We start from the raw sequence: 15,324 nt of genomic DNA on the forward strand, positions 1-15,324 counted from the left end.
CCAGCTGTGAGCCACATGTGTATGTTTATCTGAGCAGCTCTATGATTCCACGACCTCACTGTAAACTCCGCCCATTTCCCCTCCCACTCGGTTTGTGATTGGAAAGCCGAGTCTCTGCTCATGTCTCTCCATGTGGAGAACTCCTCGGACGGGCCTCGCATGGCCTCCTGGGAAGTGGAGTCTAAGATGTACTAAACTCGCTGCACTCGCTGCCCTCTCAGGACTACAGTTCCCGTGGAAACACTGGAAGGGGCGGAGCTTCGGGAGCTCTTGAGATGAGATTCATTCACGTATTTTAGCGGAGGGTTTGACTGATCTGACAGCAGCTATGACTGAGGGAACGTGAGTTTTTGGCTTCTTTCATTTAACAACTATGAGATTTTAATTTCAGTGAGAATTTTACCTGAATAAATAGGACGATAATAATAAATAAATCATTCATAGTGCACGTTTTTGTCGTAACTCTAAGAAATGTTTAAGAAAACATTAGTGAAATGTACTTGTTAATGAGCTCAGGAATTATAAAGACTTTTTAGAAAGCTAAAATTTGGGGATGGGATGCGAGAGGTCGGAGCCAGGTCTTACCTGCTCATGAAACAGGTTGACAGTCAAGTGTTTAATAACCTTTGAGCATTTGAAAATGGGGTCTGTATGTAAAATTGCTCTAATTTATAAAAATGAAACAATATTTTGTTAAATCTCTTGAAATCAAGCTGGAAGTCTGCACTTCAGTCACATCTGTAAAAGGCAATCTACAGAAGTGTTTCCTTCTTCAAATACTCTTTCTGCCAGGCACCTGCGGAGGCGAGGGGGGCCGTATAAGACGGAGCCAGCCACAGACCTAAGCCGCTGGAGGCTGACCAATGTGGAGGGCCGGCAGACGTGGCGGTACCTGGAAGATCAGGAGACCGCAGACAGAGAGCAGAGCATGCTGGAGGCCCATTCACTCGGCTTGGACACGGTGGGCTCCTCTCAGTTGTTTCCCATCTTTTACAGCTTTTGAGTTGACTGTTTGGCTCTTACTGGAAACTGGATTTCTCAGAGCGACACAGTAAACTTGAGTATCTTTAAACTTTGTGGATGACCACGGTGGGTAGTAAGATCACTGATTCTCTCCACAGAGTAAGTTCGTGTCCGACTCTCCAGCCGCCCACACTGCTGTGGACGCCGCAGTGAAAGGCATGCACTTCTACAGTCAATTGCAGGCCGAGGACGGTCACTGGGCAGGAGACTATGGAGGGCCTCTCTTCCTGTTGCCAGGTGAGTCTAGTCATCCTCCTTATCCTGATGTCTGTAGTGACCGTGCAAAATAAAGTGAAGTTTCTCATTGCATCATTGGAGATGTTCCCTGTAAAGCACTGCCTTTACAGGGAACAGAGTCTTGTCTTCAACCTCCAGTTGTGAATGTAATGGTAGAAAAATAAAGGTGCAAATTCAGTACACATTAATGTATTTATGGCAGACTAACTGTGAAACCCAGGAAGGTTTGAACCCACCATTTATTTATTTTTGTATGTGTGTGTGTGTGTGTGTGTGTGTGTGAGGCAACAGTTTTAACCTTTGCACCATCAGTGACGGTGATGCAGAATGAATCAGCAGGAGTACTGACAGGGACTAGAAAGAGAGAGCATCACTTGTATTGGTTTCTCTCCATTGACTCCCTCTTATATTCAGAATTTAGTTTAAAATCCTGCTCCTTACATACAAGGCCCTGAACAGTCAGGACCCATCTTATCTTAAAAACCTCATAGCTCTCAGACTGCAGGCTCACTTGTGGTTCCTGGGATGTTAAGAGTAGAATGGGAGGCAGAGCCTTCAGCTTTCAGGCCCCTCTTCTGTGGATTCAGGAGACAGACAGCCACTCTGCTTTTCAGATTTAAGATTAGGCTTAAACTTTCCTTTATGATAAAGCTTATGCTTCAGGCTGGATCAGCTAACCCTGAATCCATCCTTAGTTACGCTGCAATAGTCCCAAGCTGCTGGGGGATTCCTATATGCACTGAGTGTTTCTTCTTCACCTCTTTATGCACCACTATAACACTGAATCTTTAGCAATTATTAACGCTGGCTCTCTGTGCCATAGTTTGTCTTTTGTCCATCTCCCTCCTCGTTCACACAGATAACTGTCCCTCCCTGAGACTGGTTCTGCATTTTACCTGTTCAAATGGAGTTTGTCCTTTGTTTTGATTGTTGGTGTTTTCTCTGTATTAGGGTCTTCAATTTAAAATATAAAACTGCTTGAGGTGGCTGTTGTTGTGAATTGATGCTATATAAATAAAACAGGGTGTGAGGGATTTCATGTCTCTGTTCGGGTGCTTCCACAGGTCTCCTGATCACCTGCCATGTAGCTAAGATCTCTCTGCCTGAGGCTTGGAAGAAGGAGATGGTGAGGTACCTGCGCTCAGTCCAGCTCCCTGATGGAGGCTGGGGTCTGTAAGTCAACAGGGTTTTTTTTTTAAATATTCTTTTAATGTTCATATCACCATACCAACCTTATCACTCATGTGGAACCGATATCAGTAATAACTTGGATTCCAACCTGTTATTACATCAAAACTCTTACCAGATTTAAATAAGAACCAAATACAGAGACAAACAAACAAATAAGAAGCACTGAGACACAAAGACTAACACAAAACACGATAGCAGGAGAAGTAGAAAGACATCAAACACATTTAACAGCACATATAACAGAGAGGCAAGTTTAGTGCTGCTAAACTGCTCTAAAATGATCCCAGGACAGCACGTTTCCAAAGTCAACTTCTCAAGCGCTGATCACAGCAGCAGTGAGCATGTGTGTGTCACTTCTGCAGACATGTTGAAGACAAGTCCACCGTCTTTGGCACAGCGCTGAGTTACACCTCACTTCGGATCCTGGGAGTGGATCCCGATGATCCAGACATGGTTCGTGCCAGGAACAACCTGCACAGCAAAGGTTTGTCATGTTCAGTGTGCGTTTTTCTCCATGGTGTCATGTTTTCAGCTGCAGTGTACCATAGCGCTCTGTGTTTATCTGGTACAGGTGGAGCAGTTGGGATTCCCTCGTGGGGTAAATTCTGGTTGGCCATTTTGAACGTCTACAGCTGGGAGGGAATGAACACGCTCCTGCCTGAGATGTGGTGAGTGGGAGATGATTTCCAGACTCGTGTGCAGCTCTGTGGCCTCTCACAGGTGTGTTACATGAAACAAGAGTTTAACCCTCTGCGGCGTTGTTGGTCATGACTCTGACCCTGACTTGTGGTTTTTCTAAGTAGAATGGAAGTCAGACTGATCATTTTCCCTCAAATATAAATGTTCCAGGATTCTTGACGTGTTTCTGTCTCTTCCAGGCTCTTCCCCACCTGGATGCCGGCCCACCCCTCCACCCTGTGGTGTCACTGTCGGCAGGTCTACCTCCCGATGAGTTACTGTTATGCCGTCAGACTGGCCGCAGACGAAGATCCCCTGGTTCTCAGCCTCAGACAGGTGTGGAGTCCACCGTGTTCCACATGGGGGCGCCATGCTCCAACACAGTACGGCCAAACGTATTCAGTGTTGTGCTTTGCATCCCAGCTGTGGCTTACCTGGTGATGTCATGTGGACATGACATCCTCTTAAAGTTTAGCACAAAAACATTCCTGTTGTTACTGTAATTAAACCTGATCCTCTTTGCCATTAATGATAATTAAAATAATGATAATATTAGTAAATATATCAGCGTTAGTAAAAATAGAGAATGACTGTGAGCATCTGTGGAGTTACCTGCTGTACAGGTAGGCCTGTGTTTTAAAAGGTTTTCTAGGTTGATTCAATTAATCCTCAGACAGTCAGAAATATTATAATTCTGATCATTTATCAGTACTGATACATATGAGACTTCATCAGAATTGTGAACATCACAGCAGATGCCTTTGTGTGAAAGTAACTGAGAATAAAACAGAAAAACATGAAGGAGATTTTTCTGGCCTGGCTTTTTATAGCAGATAACCTTAAAAAATATTCTGCAATATTCTGTAATTTTGCATAATTTTAAAAAGTTTTAATTTCTTCAGTATTGAACAGCAGAAATTAGGCTTTCTTGTCCGAGGTCCTTTAAGTGAAAAAAAGAAAAAGACAGTGCTGTAAACAACGGTAGACTGTTGGGTAATAAGCGAATGAATAATGCAGAAAACAGAGATTTGAGACGGGAAACTGTTCCTGAAGTAAAGAGAGAGAGAGAGAGAGAGAGAGAGAGCTGTGCAGGAAGTGTGATTTTTTTATTGTGGTGGAAGCAAACCAGCAAAACTCAGAGGGAATTCATGACGATGTTTATCAAATGTGAAGCGCAGTTTGATGCTTCTTTTGCTGCTGGCTCGGTGAATTTTGGTTGGAGAGAGACTAAACCTGCAGCTCAGAATCAGCGCAAAAAGATGTAAACACAGAGCAGACCAGACGCATCAGAATCGCTGAGCTCCGACGGCGTGTCCGTCTACGGGCCGTCGGGTGAGAAAGCCGAGAAAGACAAAGCTGATTCTGATGCGTCGGGTCCGCTCCGTGTTTACGTCTTTGTGTGGAATCCGTGTACCTGCTCTCATTTGCTGTTTGGTGGTTGTTGAAATAGTTTTGTGAGCTTTAATCTGAGAATTTGGCGTTTCTGGCAAAACACAGTTATATTTAAAAGTCAATTCAGGATTTAATGAGTCAATATCGCTTTATTCAAGCTACTCACCTCCCTCTTCCACCTGCACTTTCAACTGGACCACGGCCGATCAGAGAGGTCCCGCCCCTGACTGTCTCTGATTGGTTTAGTCCACGATAGGGGCATAACGTGTGTCTGTTGTTGACCACACGAGATTTTTTTTTGTTACCCAAACAGCTGGTCGCACTGGTGTGACCAAAGATTTATTTATTTATTTTTTTTTTAGTTGCATCACTGAAAAATTTGGTTGCATTTGCGACCAAATTGGTCGCACTCTAGAGCCCTGCCTCTCAGTCCTTCTTTCCTTTTCTTATTTTAGTTTCGCTCTCGCTTTTTATGTTTGTTTTCTTCCTTTTTTTTTTTATATCTACCTGTCTGTCTGTCTCTTCCTTGTTCTTATTTTTTAGGCTGAGGTTGGAGTCTAGGAGAATTATGTGAATAGAGTGTGTTCCTGTGCCTGTGTTTTGCCTTTAATTGTTCTCTTCCTCTGTAGTCTGTATGTATATCAATAACATGGGCCTTGTTCTTTGTGCTATAGGAGCTTTACGTGCAGGACTATGCTTTTATAAACTGGCCGGCGCAGAGGAACAACGTGGCAGCATGTGACATGTACACACCTCACAGCACACTCCTCACAGTCGCTTACAGTAAGTCTGACCTGTGAATACCTGCCTCCAGAGCTGCACATTTAAAACAGTTGGGTTGTAATGACTGCTAAGAAAAAATGGACTAACAGATGTTTTGCACAACAGCAAAGCTTTCAGCAGCAGATATGAAGGAAAGAGAAACTGCTGAGTCTGTGTTTCCACAGGCTCCGCTAATTTAGAGACTTATTCCTCATGGAGAACGAAAACAAGACAGAACATCTTCAACCGGTCTTTTACTCGCTAATGAGGGACGGCTTGGTCAGAACCAGGCTGTGGAGCTAAACGCTCCTCACCTGTCTCCAAACCAAGTCCTTCAAAGAGCAGCTCTCCTCACAGCTATTTATTGACAAACTGTTACAATACACATCACAACACAAGCACCTCCCACCGTAAAACCCCCCAATGGTTCTAAAAGACAAGGCACTATGTGTATGTGTGTGCACGTGTATGCATGTCTTTGCATGTGCAAGAACGTGTGTGTGTGTCATGGGGGTGCGTTTGTGTGTCCTCCTGCTCACCAAAACGATCATAAAAGCAGGAAGCTTACAACACAAGAAACAGATCTTTCAGATAAGATGTGCCTAATAAAACCCATGTCAGCCTCCCCCAGCACCAAATTGGCTGGAGAAGTGGTCAGAGACAAAGGAATGTCTTTGATCACACAGTTTAAAACAATGTAGAGATGGTAAGAATAAAAATTACAACATTTACCAATTTACTTTAATAGAAAAGTTTTGTCTGGAGGGTGTTTTACACAGTGAGGATGGTAATAAGTGTTTTCAGTGGGTATTCCCCTCCACTCTCTTCTCTAACCCTGTGACTTTGTTCCTTTTGGCCTGCAGTGGTGTTAAATGTATACGAAGCCCACCACAGTACCACGCTGAGAGGAAAAGCAGTCAAAGAGCTGTATGATCACATCGAGGCCGACGATCGCTACACGAAATGCATCAGCATTGGCCCGGTAACTAATACACAGATACTCGAAGCAAAGAACACAGATTTGTGGAGTTTGAGTTTCTAGGTGCAAAATTTATTTAAATCATCTTATTTAGGCAAGGCAAGTTTATTTATATAGCACAATTCAACAACAAGGTGATTCAAAGTGCTTTACAGAGACATTAAAAACAAAAACAAATAAAAAGCATGATTTAAAATTGTTAAAAAACAAACAAACAAAAAAACAGTATATAAAATCAGAACAGTAGATAAAATCAGTACCGTAGTTAAAATGTAAGTTTGGAAATTTAAGCTTAAAAGTGTGGATTTGGTGCTTTATTCAAATGCAGTTGAGAACAGGTGAGTCTTCAACCTGGATTTAAATAAACTGAGTGTTTCAGCTGATCTGAGGCTTTCTGGGAGTTTGTCCCAGATATAAGGAGCATAAAAGCTGAATGCAGCTTCTCCGTGTCTGGTTCTTCTGACTCTGGGAACTGATAAAAGACCGGATCCAGATGACCTGAGGGATCTGGATGGTTCATACTGGGTCAGGAGGTCATTGATGTATTTTGGTCCTAAACCATTCAGAGCTTTATAGGCCAGCATCCAAACTTTAAAGTCTATCCTCTGACGGACAGGCAGCCAGTGTAAAGACCTCAGAGCTGGACTGATGTGGTCCACTTTTTTGGTCTTAGTGAGGACTCGAGCAGTTCTGAATGAGCTGTAGATGTCTGACTTATTTTTTTAGGTAGACCTGTAAAGATGCTGTTACAGTAATCAAGCCTACTAAAGATGAATGCATGGACTAGTTTTTCCAGGTCCTGTTGAGACATCAGATCTTTTATCCTTGAAATATTCTTGAGGTGATAGTAAGCTGACTTTGTTATTGTCTTAATGCGTTTTTCTAAGTTTAGGTCTGCATCCATCACTACACCCAAATTTCTCTCCTGGTTTCTGATTTTTAGGTGTATAGATTGAAGTTCTCTGGTGACCTGTAATCGTTTTTCTTTGGCGCCAAAGACTATTACTTAAGTTTTGTTTTTGTTTAGCTGGAGAAAATTGTTACACAACCAGTCATTAATTTCCTCAATGCATTTACCAAGAGCCTGTACAGGGCCTTGGTCTCCTGGTAACATTGTGATATATATTTGTATGTCATCTGCATAGCTATGATAGTTTATTTTGTTGTTCTTTATAATCTGTGCCAGTGGGAGCATGTAAATGTTAAACAGAAGGGGTCCCAAGATGGAACCTTGGGGAACTCCACATGTGATACTTGTCTGCTCAGATGTGAAGTTACCTATTGATACAAAGTATTTCCTGTTTTCTAAGTATGTTTTGAACCAACAGTGTAAAATAAAAAGAGCAACGTGCAGTTAGATATCTGCTGATGGTTCTCCTCAGATCTCCAAGACTATCAACATGCTGGTTCGCTGGTATGTCGATGGTCCCTCCTCTGCAGCCTTTCAGGAGCACGTGTCCAGGATCCCGGACTACCTCTGGTCAGTCAGCCGATCTTGAACAGTTCAGTAATAAAACAAACCAAACTCCAGCTTCAAGAACAACTTCAACTATGCAACATACAGAAAAAAATCATTTACAAAAGGTGTAAAACTGATAAACTTACTGTAAGTTCTCTGTGTACCAGGTTGGGACTGGATGGAATGAAAATGCAGGTGAGAATTTGTTCTGTCTTTGTTTTACCTCTTTAACATTTGAAGGTGTGTTTCTGAGGATCTCTGCACCTCCAGCTTGCAAAAGAAGAAAGAAGAAACTCTTTACTGAGCCTTTATTAAATCCATATTATTCTCACAGCAGAAAGATGTCATTAAGTGTGAGATATAGAGGAGAATGGTGCATCACCGATGTAGAAAGAAGAATCCATAGAATCAGTTTTGCCGACAGCTAAAGTTCAGGTGGTGCATTAATCCAAAGAATAGCCCAAAATCTACTTGAATACATAAATTTATTGCCTTCTAAACACATTGTTTTAGTTTACTTGTTTGTTTCTTGCTTTGGGATTAATCCAATCTCTTTTCTGACACAGGGGACGAATGGATCTCAGCTCTGGGACACCTGCTTTGCTGTGCAGGCTTACCTCGAGGTAAGACAAAGATGACCTCTAATGCTTACAGTAATTTCAACCAAAGCACATTCATGCTCATATGTAAAACCCCCTCCAACAGCCCTCCATCTGTATTTGACAAGACTGCTTAAAGAAGTGCTGCCATTAATTAATGCTTCAATCTTAAATATGAGCAGCCTATCTCTAATAATTAGCTCTGTTCCACAGGCCTTCAAGCTGGCAGTAGTTAAATCATTACTTAATCATCCATCCCTTGACTGAGCTGTCTTCGCTAATTATAGGCCAATCTCCAACCTTAATTTCATATGGAATTCAAATCCTTGAATTGTCAAACAGCTAACAGATCATCTGCAGAGGAATGGCTTATTTGAAGTTTCACTCAGGTTTCAGAGCTCATCACAGCACAGAAACAGCTTTAGTGAAGGTTACAAATGATCTTCTTATGGCCTCTGACAGTGGACTCATCTCTGTTCTTGTCCTGTTAGACCTCAGTGCAGCATTCGATACTGTTGACCATAATATCCTATTATAGCGATTAGAACATACTGTAGGTATTACAGGTACTGCACTGCAGTGGTTTTTATCATATCTAACTACTAGACTCCAATTTGTTAATGTAAATGGAGAGTCCTCTTCACACACTAAGGTTAGTTATGGAGTTCCACAGGGTTCAGTGCTAGGACCAATTTTGTTTACATTATACATGCTTCCCTTAGGCAGCATCATTAGAAGGCACAGCATACATTTTCACTGCTATGCAGATGACACCCAGCTCTATCTATCCATGAAAACAGAAAACAGACAGCAATGTCTTAAAGATATAACCTGGATGACCTGGATAACTTTTTGCTTCTAAATTTAGGTAAAATGCACGTTATTGTACTCAGACACAGCTGTGTACCCAGAATTGGGCCCTGAGAAACTCCACATATGAAATCAGTGAGTAAAATTTGATGAGAGTCGAACTAGTCAAACACTGAGCCAACACATAGTCCTAAACGGGACGTCACAATCAACTTTGTCAATAAATATTATCTGGTAACAGAAATGTTACCTGTGTAATTTAGTCCGAGATCAAGACGACCTTGACGAGCTGTTTTAGTGCTGTGTTTGACATAAAAACACATCAGGAAAACTACTTTTGTGTGTTGCAGTTTTGTTTTGTTTTTTTCAGGCAGGAGCTCAGGACGACCCAAAACTAGCTGAATGCCTTCGAGACGCCCATCAGTTTCTCACTATCACACAGGTACAGCAAGGAGATGCACTTTATCCACCGAATGGCTTTGATAATGAAAACAAATTTTTTTGTGTTCTTTGCATATTTATGTGGTGTCTGAATAATCTGAAAAACTAGCTTCTGATTGGGATAATTCACCTAAACATTAAAGTTGGAAACCAGAAAGTAGTACACATTGTTTTAGTAGTATATTTTAGTTTTTCTTCCAGAAATCAAAGAATCCTGAATTATAATCTATGGGTGAATTCCCTAACAGCAATGATGATGATAGAAGTAATACCTTTTAGTGAAAAATGTTTTTTTAAAACTTTATTTGGAGAAACGTTTGCAGATACTTAAGTGATTTTAATCCGATTTGACTGGTGATTTAAACATGCAGTTTCTGTGTCCTGATGACCATTGAAATGTAATTGTATGTTTTAAGATAACGGGCCAAATACATGCTGCATGAGCTTCTAAGATGGCCCCAAGTTTCAAGACTTCATCATTTTATTTTGACACTTTAAAAAATGTTTATTTTAAATGGCTGACCAGTTTTTCGCTCTTACAGATCCCGGAGAATCCTCCTCAATATCAGAAGTACTACAGACAGATGAATAAGGTACAGATATTATCACCCTGCAGTCGCTTTTAACCAGTTTATTTATCATTGTTAAATAAATCACTCGAATGTGCTTTGACGAAACATAAACCGTCTTAAATTTAGCTTATGTGTATAAGTAAAGCATGCACTGCATTTCTTTCAGGGAGGTTTCCCCTTCAGTACCCGTGACTGTGGTTGGATTGTGGCCGACTGCACTGCAGAAGGCCTGAAGTCACTGATGCTGCTGCAGGAGCTCCGCCCCTCCATCAGGCAGCCCGTCCCCTCTGAGCGTCTGTGTGATGCCGTCAACGTGGTGAGTACAAAAAAGGAGGACTTAGTCAGTAAGCCTTTTTTTTTTTTTTTTTTTTTGTTTACAGTTCATACTCTCCACATCCTGTTTGTGTTTTATGCCCCACACATCCCAGAGATCTGCAGGTCTGCTGCAGCAGGCTTCTGCTCGTATTTTAAATGAACCAAATAAATACTCAGCTCTTAAACTTGACTGTAATTTCTAATTGATTTTCTAGGTTTAACACTCTAATATTACCTTATGTTGCACATTTGACCTCTAATGCCTATCGTATTTTATGTACAGCACTAACTGAAATAAACGTTGTTGAAATAAATGTGGAGTGTTGAGAAAAATTGAGAATATCTAAGACTTCCTGTGAAATCTTGCTGCCATTTCATTTTAAACGCAATTGGAGTGCAAACTGAACTGAAGACCCCGCCCCTCGTCATCCTCTTCTTCATCTTTTCACCATGTTTCTGTTTTTGTAGCTGCTGAGCATGAAAAACACAGATGGTGGATTTGCCACATATGAAACTAAGAGAGGAGGGAGACTCCTGGAGCTGCTCAACCCCTCTGAGGTTTTCGGTGAGTGTGTTGCCAACATCTTACTGAAAAAAATGTCTCTGTCTAAAAGAAACTTTGATTTCAAAGAGTCATGTGAGGAGGAGTTCCCGGCAGTTGCTGGGAATGTCTGAGTCCCTTAAACTGTAAATATGTAGATATGAAAAAGGGAGGCAATAAATATAAACATGACATTTGGAGAGTGGAAACCTTTGTTTCCATTGCGTACTGAAAATGTGGCAATGACCTTTCCAGTAGCAAAGGGCAGAAAGTCAAAGACTGCCTTATTTTCCATTGAAAATGAGGATGCAGAACATGTTGTGAAATGTTTGTTTTTCACTGTTATTTTGTGCCTTGTCTGTCTTTTTCTTTTATCTCTTACGTTCATACACAAACAGGCGACATCATGATTGATTACACATATGTGGAGTGCACCTCAGCAGTTATGCAGGCTCTGAGGCATTTCCAGAAGGTCTACCCTGATCACCGTGCCGAAGAGATAAGGTATAAACACGTTGTTTAGAGGTATGCTATCTCCTAAAACTGTTTTCACACATGCACTGCAATCCTGAACCCTTGTGTACATGACTCGACAGACGGGTAGGTGACAGCAAAGGCTGGACATTAGCTACACTTACTGCCATCTTTTCTGCTCCCTCTCATAAACCCATTGGAGCAAATGTGTCCACAGTGTGAGATTCTTCTGTAATTGTCCAAAGTATTAGCAGGGCTTAAACTAAAGCTGACCTAATAAAATGAGTATAAAACCAAACTGTCTTTTTCTGAAAATATCTTGAGCATATGTGTTTTCTCAGTTGTCGCTTAAGTTCAGGAGGATCCTCTGAGTTTGCTGTGTCTTCTTCAGGTCGACTCTGAGAGAGGGGCTGGAGTACTGCAGGAAAGTTCAGAGACCTGATGGATCTTGGGAAGGGTGAGGCCAAAATTAGAGATTTATTACTGGATCTCCTTGGTAGATTTTATATATGAGAGCACCCAAATCCAGAACATTAGAGACAAATTTGTAAAAAACACAAACAAAAAAACGAAATAATAACATAGACATGAAGTTTGTCAGGTTTAGTAAAATCAGCTAAGCTCAAGTCATTTATGTGGTTCTTCAAAACCACAAAGGAATTAGATCACCTGAGATTTATTTATTCGGTGTAACCGTGCATTGAACTGAGAAATTACACTTTGGAAGAGAAAAAGTTTCAGTGCTATTGTTACAGAAAAAATTAAAAACACATCAAGTAATGACCAAGTACACTGAAAGACAACAATTTTATTTAAACAGCGCCAAATCACAACAACACCTCAAGGTGCTTTATATTGTAAGGTAGACCCTGCAATAATACATACAGAGAAAAACCCTACAATCGTATGAGCCCCTATGAGAAAGCACTTTGGCGACAGTAGGAAGGAAGAACTCCCTTTTAACAGGAAGAAACCTCTGGCAGAACCAGGCTTAAGGAGGGGCGTGCATCTACAGTGACCAGTTGAGGTGAGAGAAGGAAGACAGGATAAAAGACATGCTGTGGAAAAGAGCCAGAGATTAATAGCAAGTATGATTCAATGTAGAGAGGTCTACTAACACATATTGAGTAAGGCAACTGAAGAAGAAACATTCATTGCATCATGGGAATCCCCCAGCAGCCTACACCTATTGCAGCATAACCAACGGAGGATTCAGGGTCACCTGATCCAGCCCTAACTATATGATTTAGCAAAAAAGGAAACCTTTAAGCCTAATCTTAGAAGTAGAGATGGTGCATGTCTCCCGAATCCAAACTGGAAGCTGGTTCCATAGAAAAGGGGCCTAAAATGTTACTAATGTAACTCTTTATTCTCCTGGACAGACGGATGCCACAGACTTTCCTAATATTCCTAAGACAAGATGATGAACAACTAACATGAATCAGTAGCATGCAGGTGCAAGTGCATTAAAGTGCATTTGTAAAATATGCAGCAGGCTAATCCTTATTGAAATGTGAAAGAAAAACTATTACACCAACTTTCAAAGCTGATCAGGTGACAGAACGGTGCAGCTAATGCTTGTGAACAACAGGTGAAACCGATGAGTAGACCATGAAGTTAAAACAGACAAAGGCAGGAAGTAAAATGATATAAAGGTGTGCAAGGAAAGCCCCAACTATACTGTGAAGATGACTTTTACATTCCTGTCTCATTGCTTAGTTCCTGGGGAGTCTGCTTCACGTATGGGATGTGGTTTGGCCTGGAAGCTTTTGCTTGCATGGGTCACGTGTACGAGAATGGGTAAGATGTAATCACTGACTTTTATACACATTCTCCTACGTTTAAACCGCCCATTGTTCTCCAAAACTTGCTGAACAGCAATGACCTTCTGTGACCTCTAGCCTACATATTTCTTTTTGTATCACATTCTTTGTGAGCAGACATGTGTGCGAAGAGGTGCAGAAAGCCTGTCAGTTCCTGCTGGACCGGCAGATGCCAGAGGGAGGGTGGGGGGAGGACTTTGAGTCATGTGAGCAGCGTCGCTACATCCAGAGTGGCTCCGCTCAGATACACAACACCTGCTGGGCTCTGTTAGGGCTGATGGCTGTCAGGTAACAAAGAGCAACTCACCTTTGGGCTACTGACCAATCAGAAAGAGTCAGAATAAAGATGTGATGTGAGCATTGTGTTAATCGGGTTGTTTAGTTTATGTAATGCATGTTGTGTGTCTGCATAACCAGGCATCCTGACAGGAAGTCCATTGAGAGGGGAGTACAGATGCTGATTGACAAGCAGTTGCCCAACGGAGACTGGCCACAGGTGACTCTCTGCCTTTAAAGGGACAGCGCACCCTAAAAATCAAACACAAATGTCTTCACTCTGTAAAGAGACTTAGCTGCTTAGTTTTTCAAAAGCATTGTTTTAGTGCTATTGGCCCAACACAGCGAGTGCCATCTATATGACGACGTTACTACAGCAGATATTTCCAAAACTGGACATGTGTCCCTTTAATCCCTGCATTGATGACCATGTGAAATACAACAGGATTGTTAATGTGTTGTTTTTCTTCTTCCTTTTCAGGAGAATATTGCAGGTGTGTTCAATAAAAGCTGTGCCATCAGCTACACCTCATACAGAAACGTCTTCCCGATCTGGACCCTCGGCCGCTTCTCACGACTTTATCCCACCAGTGGGCTGGCCGGGAAGGTCAAGCTCTGAACAGACTGCATGCCAAAAACATCAATGTCTCCAACAAAAAATAGAAAAACAACATTTACTGGAACACATAATCTCTGTTTTTAAGTCACACCTGAAATGACTCAATGAACATGCACCATTGATGTGTTTCAGCTGCGAACACGTTTCATTCTTTGAATTACTTCCTGTCCACACAGCCAGAGCTCCTCCTTAAAATCCTTTCTCAGTCTGATCTTAAACATTCATGTACACAAAACAGACTCCTGTCGATGTCGCCTTACATCCCCTTTTACTTGTAGTTTACTCTTTATTTGATCTTAATAATTAAAAAAGAAATACAGAGTTTGGCTTTGTCATCTCTTCCTGAAGTACAAAACATATTGGCAGACGAGGGTGATGAGGAAGAAACAGTAGAGGAAAGACTCACAGAGATTTTTCATTAACAGGTTCTATGCAGTCAGGAGGGTTTCATGATCCCAGCAAAACTCAGTAACACAAAGCACTGCCACCATCACATCTCATGATGTTTTAACATTTATTTACGCTCACAGTCAACTGTTTTCTGCAACAATGCCTGCATCCCCTACTGCAGCACATAGCCGAGGTTATTGATACCAATCCTACCATTATGTTTTCTAGGCTGAAGTCCAGCAGCTTGTGTGGTAAAGAGTTAATTTATTAGAAGAACTGTGTGTCAAGTGTACAAAAAAAAAAAGCCTTGTGTTGTGGCTTAGTGGGAGTGTCACTTTTGGGGGAAAAAAAGTGCACTTGGAAACAAACATAACAAAGCTTCACAACTGGTTAATCCAGTGTGATCCATCTTGATATTTGTTCAGAGTCGGAGGCGTGACAACATGCTAAGAAAGCAGGTTTCACTGCATCTTCTTCAACTCTGTAAAAATATAATATCAGTGCCAAACGAGGTTTCAGGTTAACCTTTGTTTGTTACCTGAAAGGACGGACCAAGTGTATTTGGAGGTATTTATAACAATGGGCAAAATCCTCTAAAAGCCAAGTTGGTGAATTCAAAAATAATTTTTGTGTAATAATTAATCAGCTGAAAAAAGCCAAAGATAAAAACCCACTCTGATGATGGTTATCAACTTTATATATCAAGTTTCTGCCTCAGGATCTGTGCACGCTTCTTGGTGTAT

At 41.4% G+C, this 15,324-nt stretch overlaps 1 protein-coding gene across 1 annotated transcript; it reads left to right on the forward strand.

Moving 5' to 3' along the window:
- The first annotated feature begins 233 nt into the window (after nt 1-233).
- Nucleotides 234-14,512, forward strand: lss (lanosterol synthase (2,3-oxidosqualene-lanosterol cyclase)). The gene is made up of 22 exons (XM_026145895.2): nt 234-342; nt 793-961; nt 1,122-1,260; nt 2,325-2,433; nt 2,814-2,935; nt 3,023-3,119; nt 3,330-3,465; nt 5,196-5,304; nt 6,147-6,265; nt 7,645-7,742; nt 7,889-7,916; nt 8,288-8,344; nt 9,501-9,572; nt 10,114-10,164; nt 10,310-10,459; nt 10,927-11,023; nt 11,398-11,503; nt 11,865-11,930; nt 13,193-13,273; nt 13,414-13,584; nt 13,714-13,792; nt 14,054-14,512. The coding sequence occupies exons 1-22, from the start codon at nt 329-331 to the stop codon at nt 14,189-14,191; spliced, it is 2,208 nt and encodes a 735-aa protein (XP_026001680.2). The 5' UTR covers nt 234-328; the 3' UTR covers nt 14,192-14,512.
- The last annotated feature ends 812 nt before the right edge of the window (nt 14,513-15,324 follow it).

Source organism: Astatotilapia calliptera, chromosome 16 (assembly GCF_964374335.1).
Source record: "Astatotilapia calliptera chromosome 16, fAstCal68.1, whole genome shotgun sequence".
Classification (NCBI taxonomy): Eukaryota; Metazoa; Chordata; class Actinopteri; order Cichliformes; family Cichlidae; genus Astatotilapia; species Astatotilapia calliptera.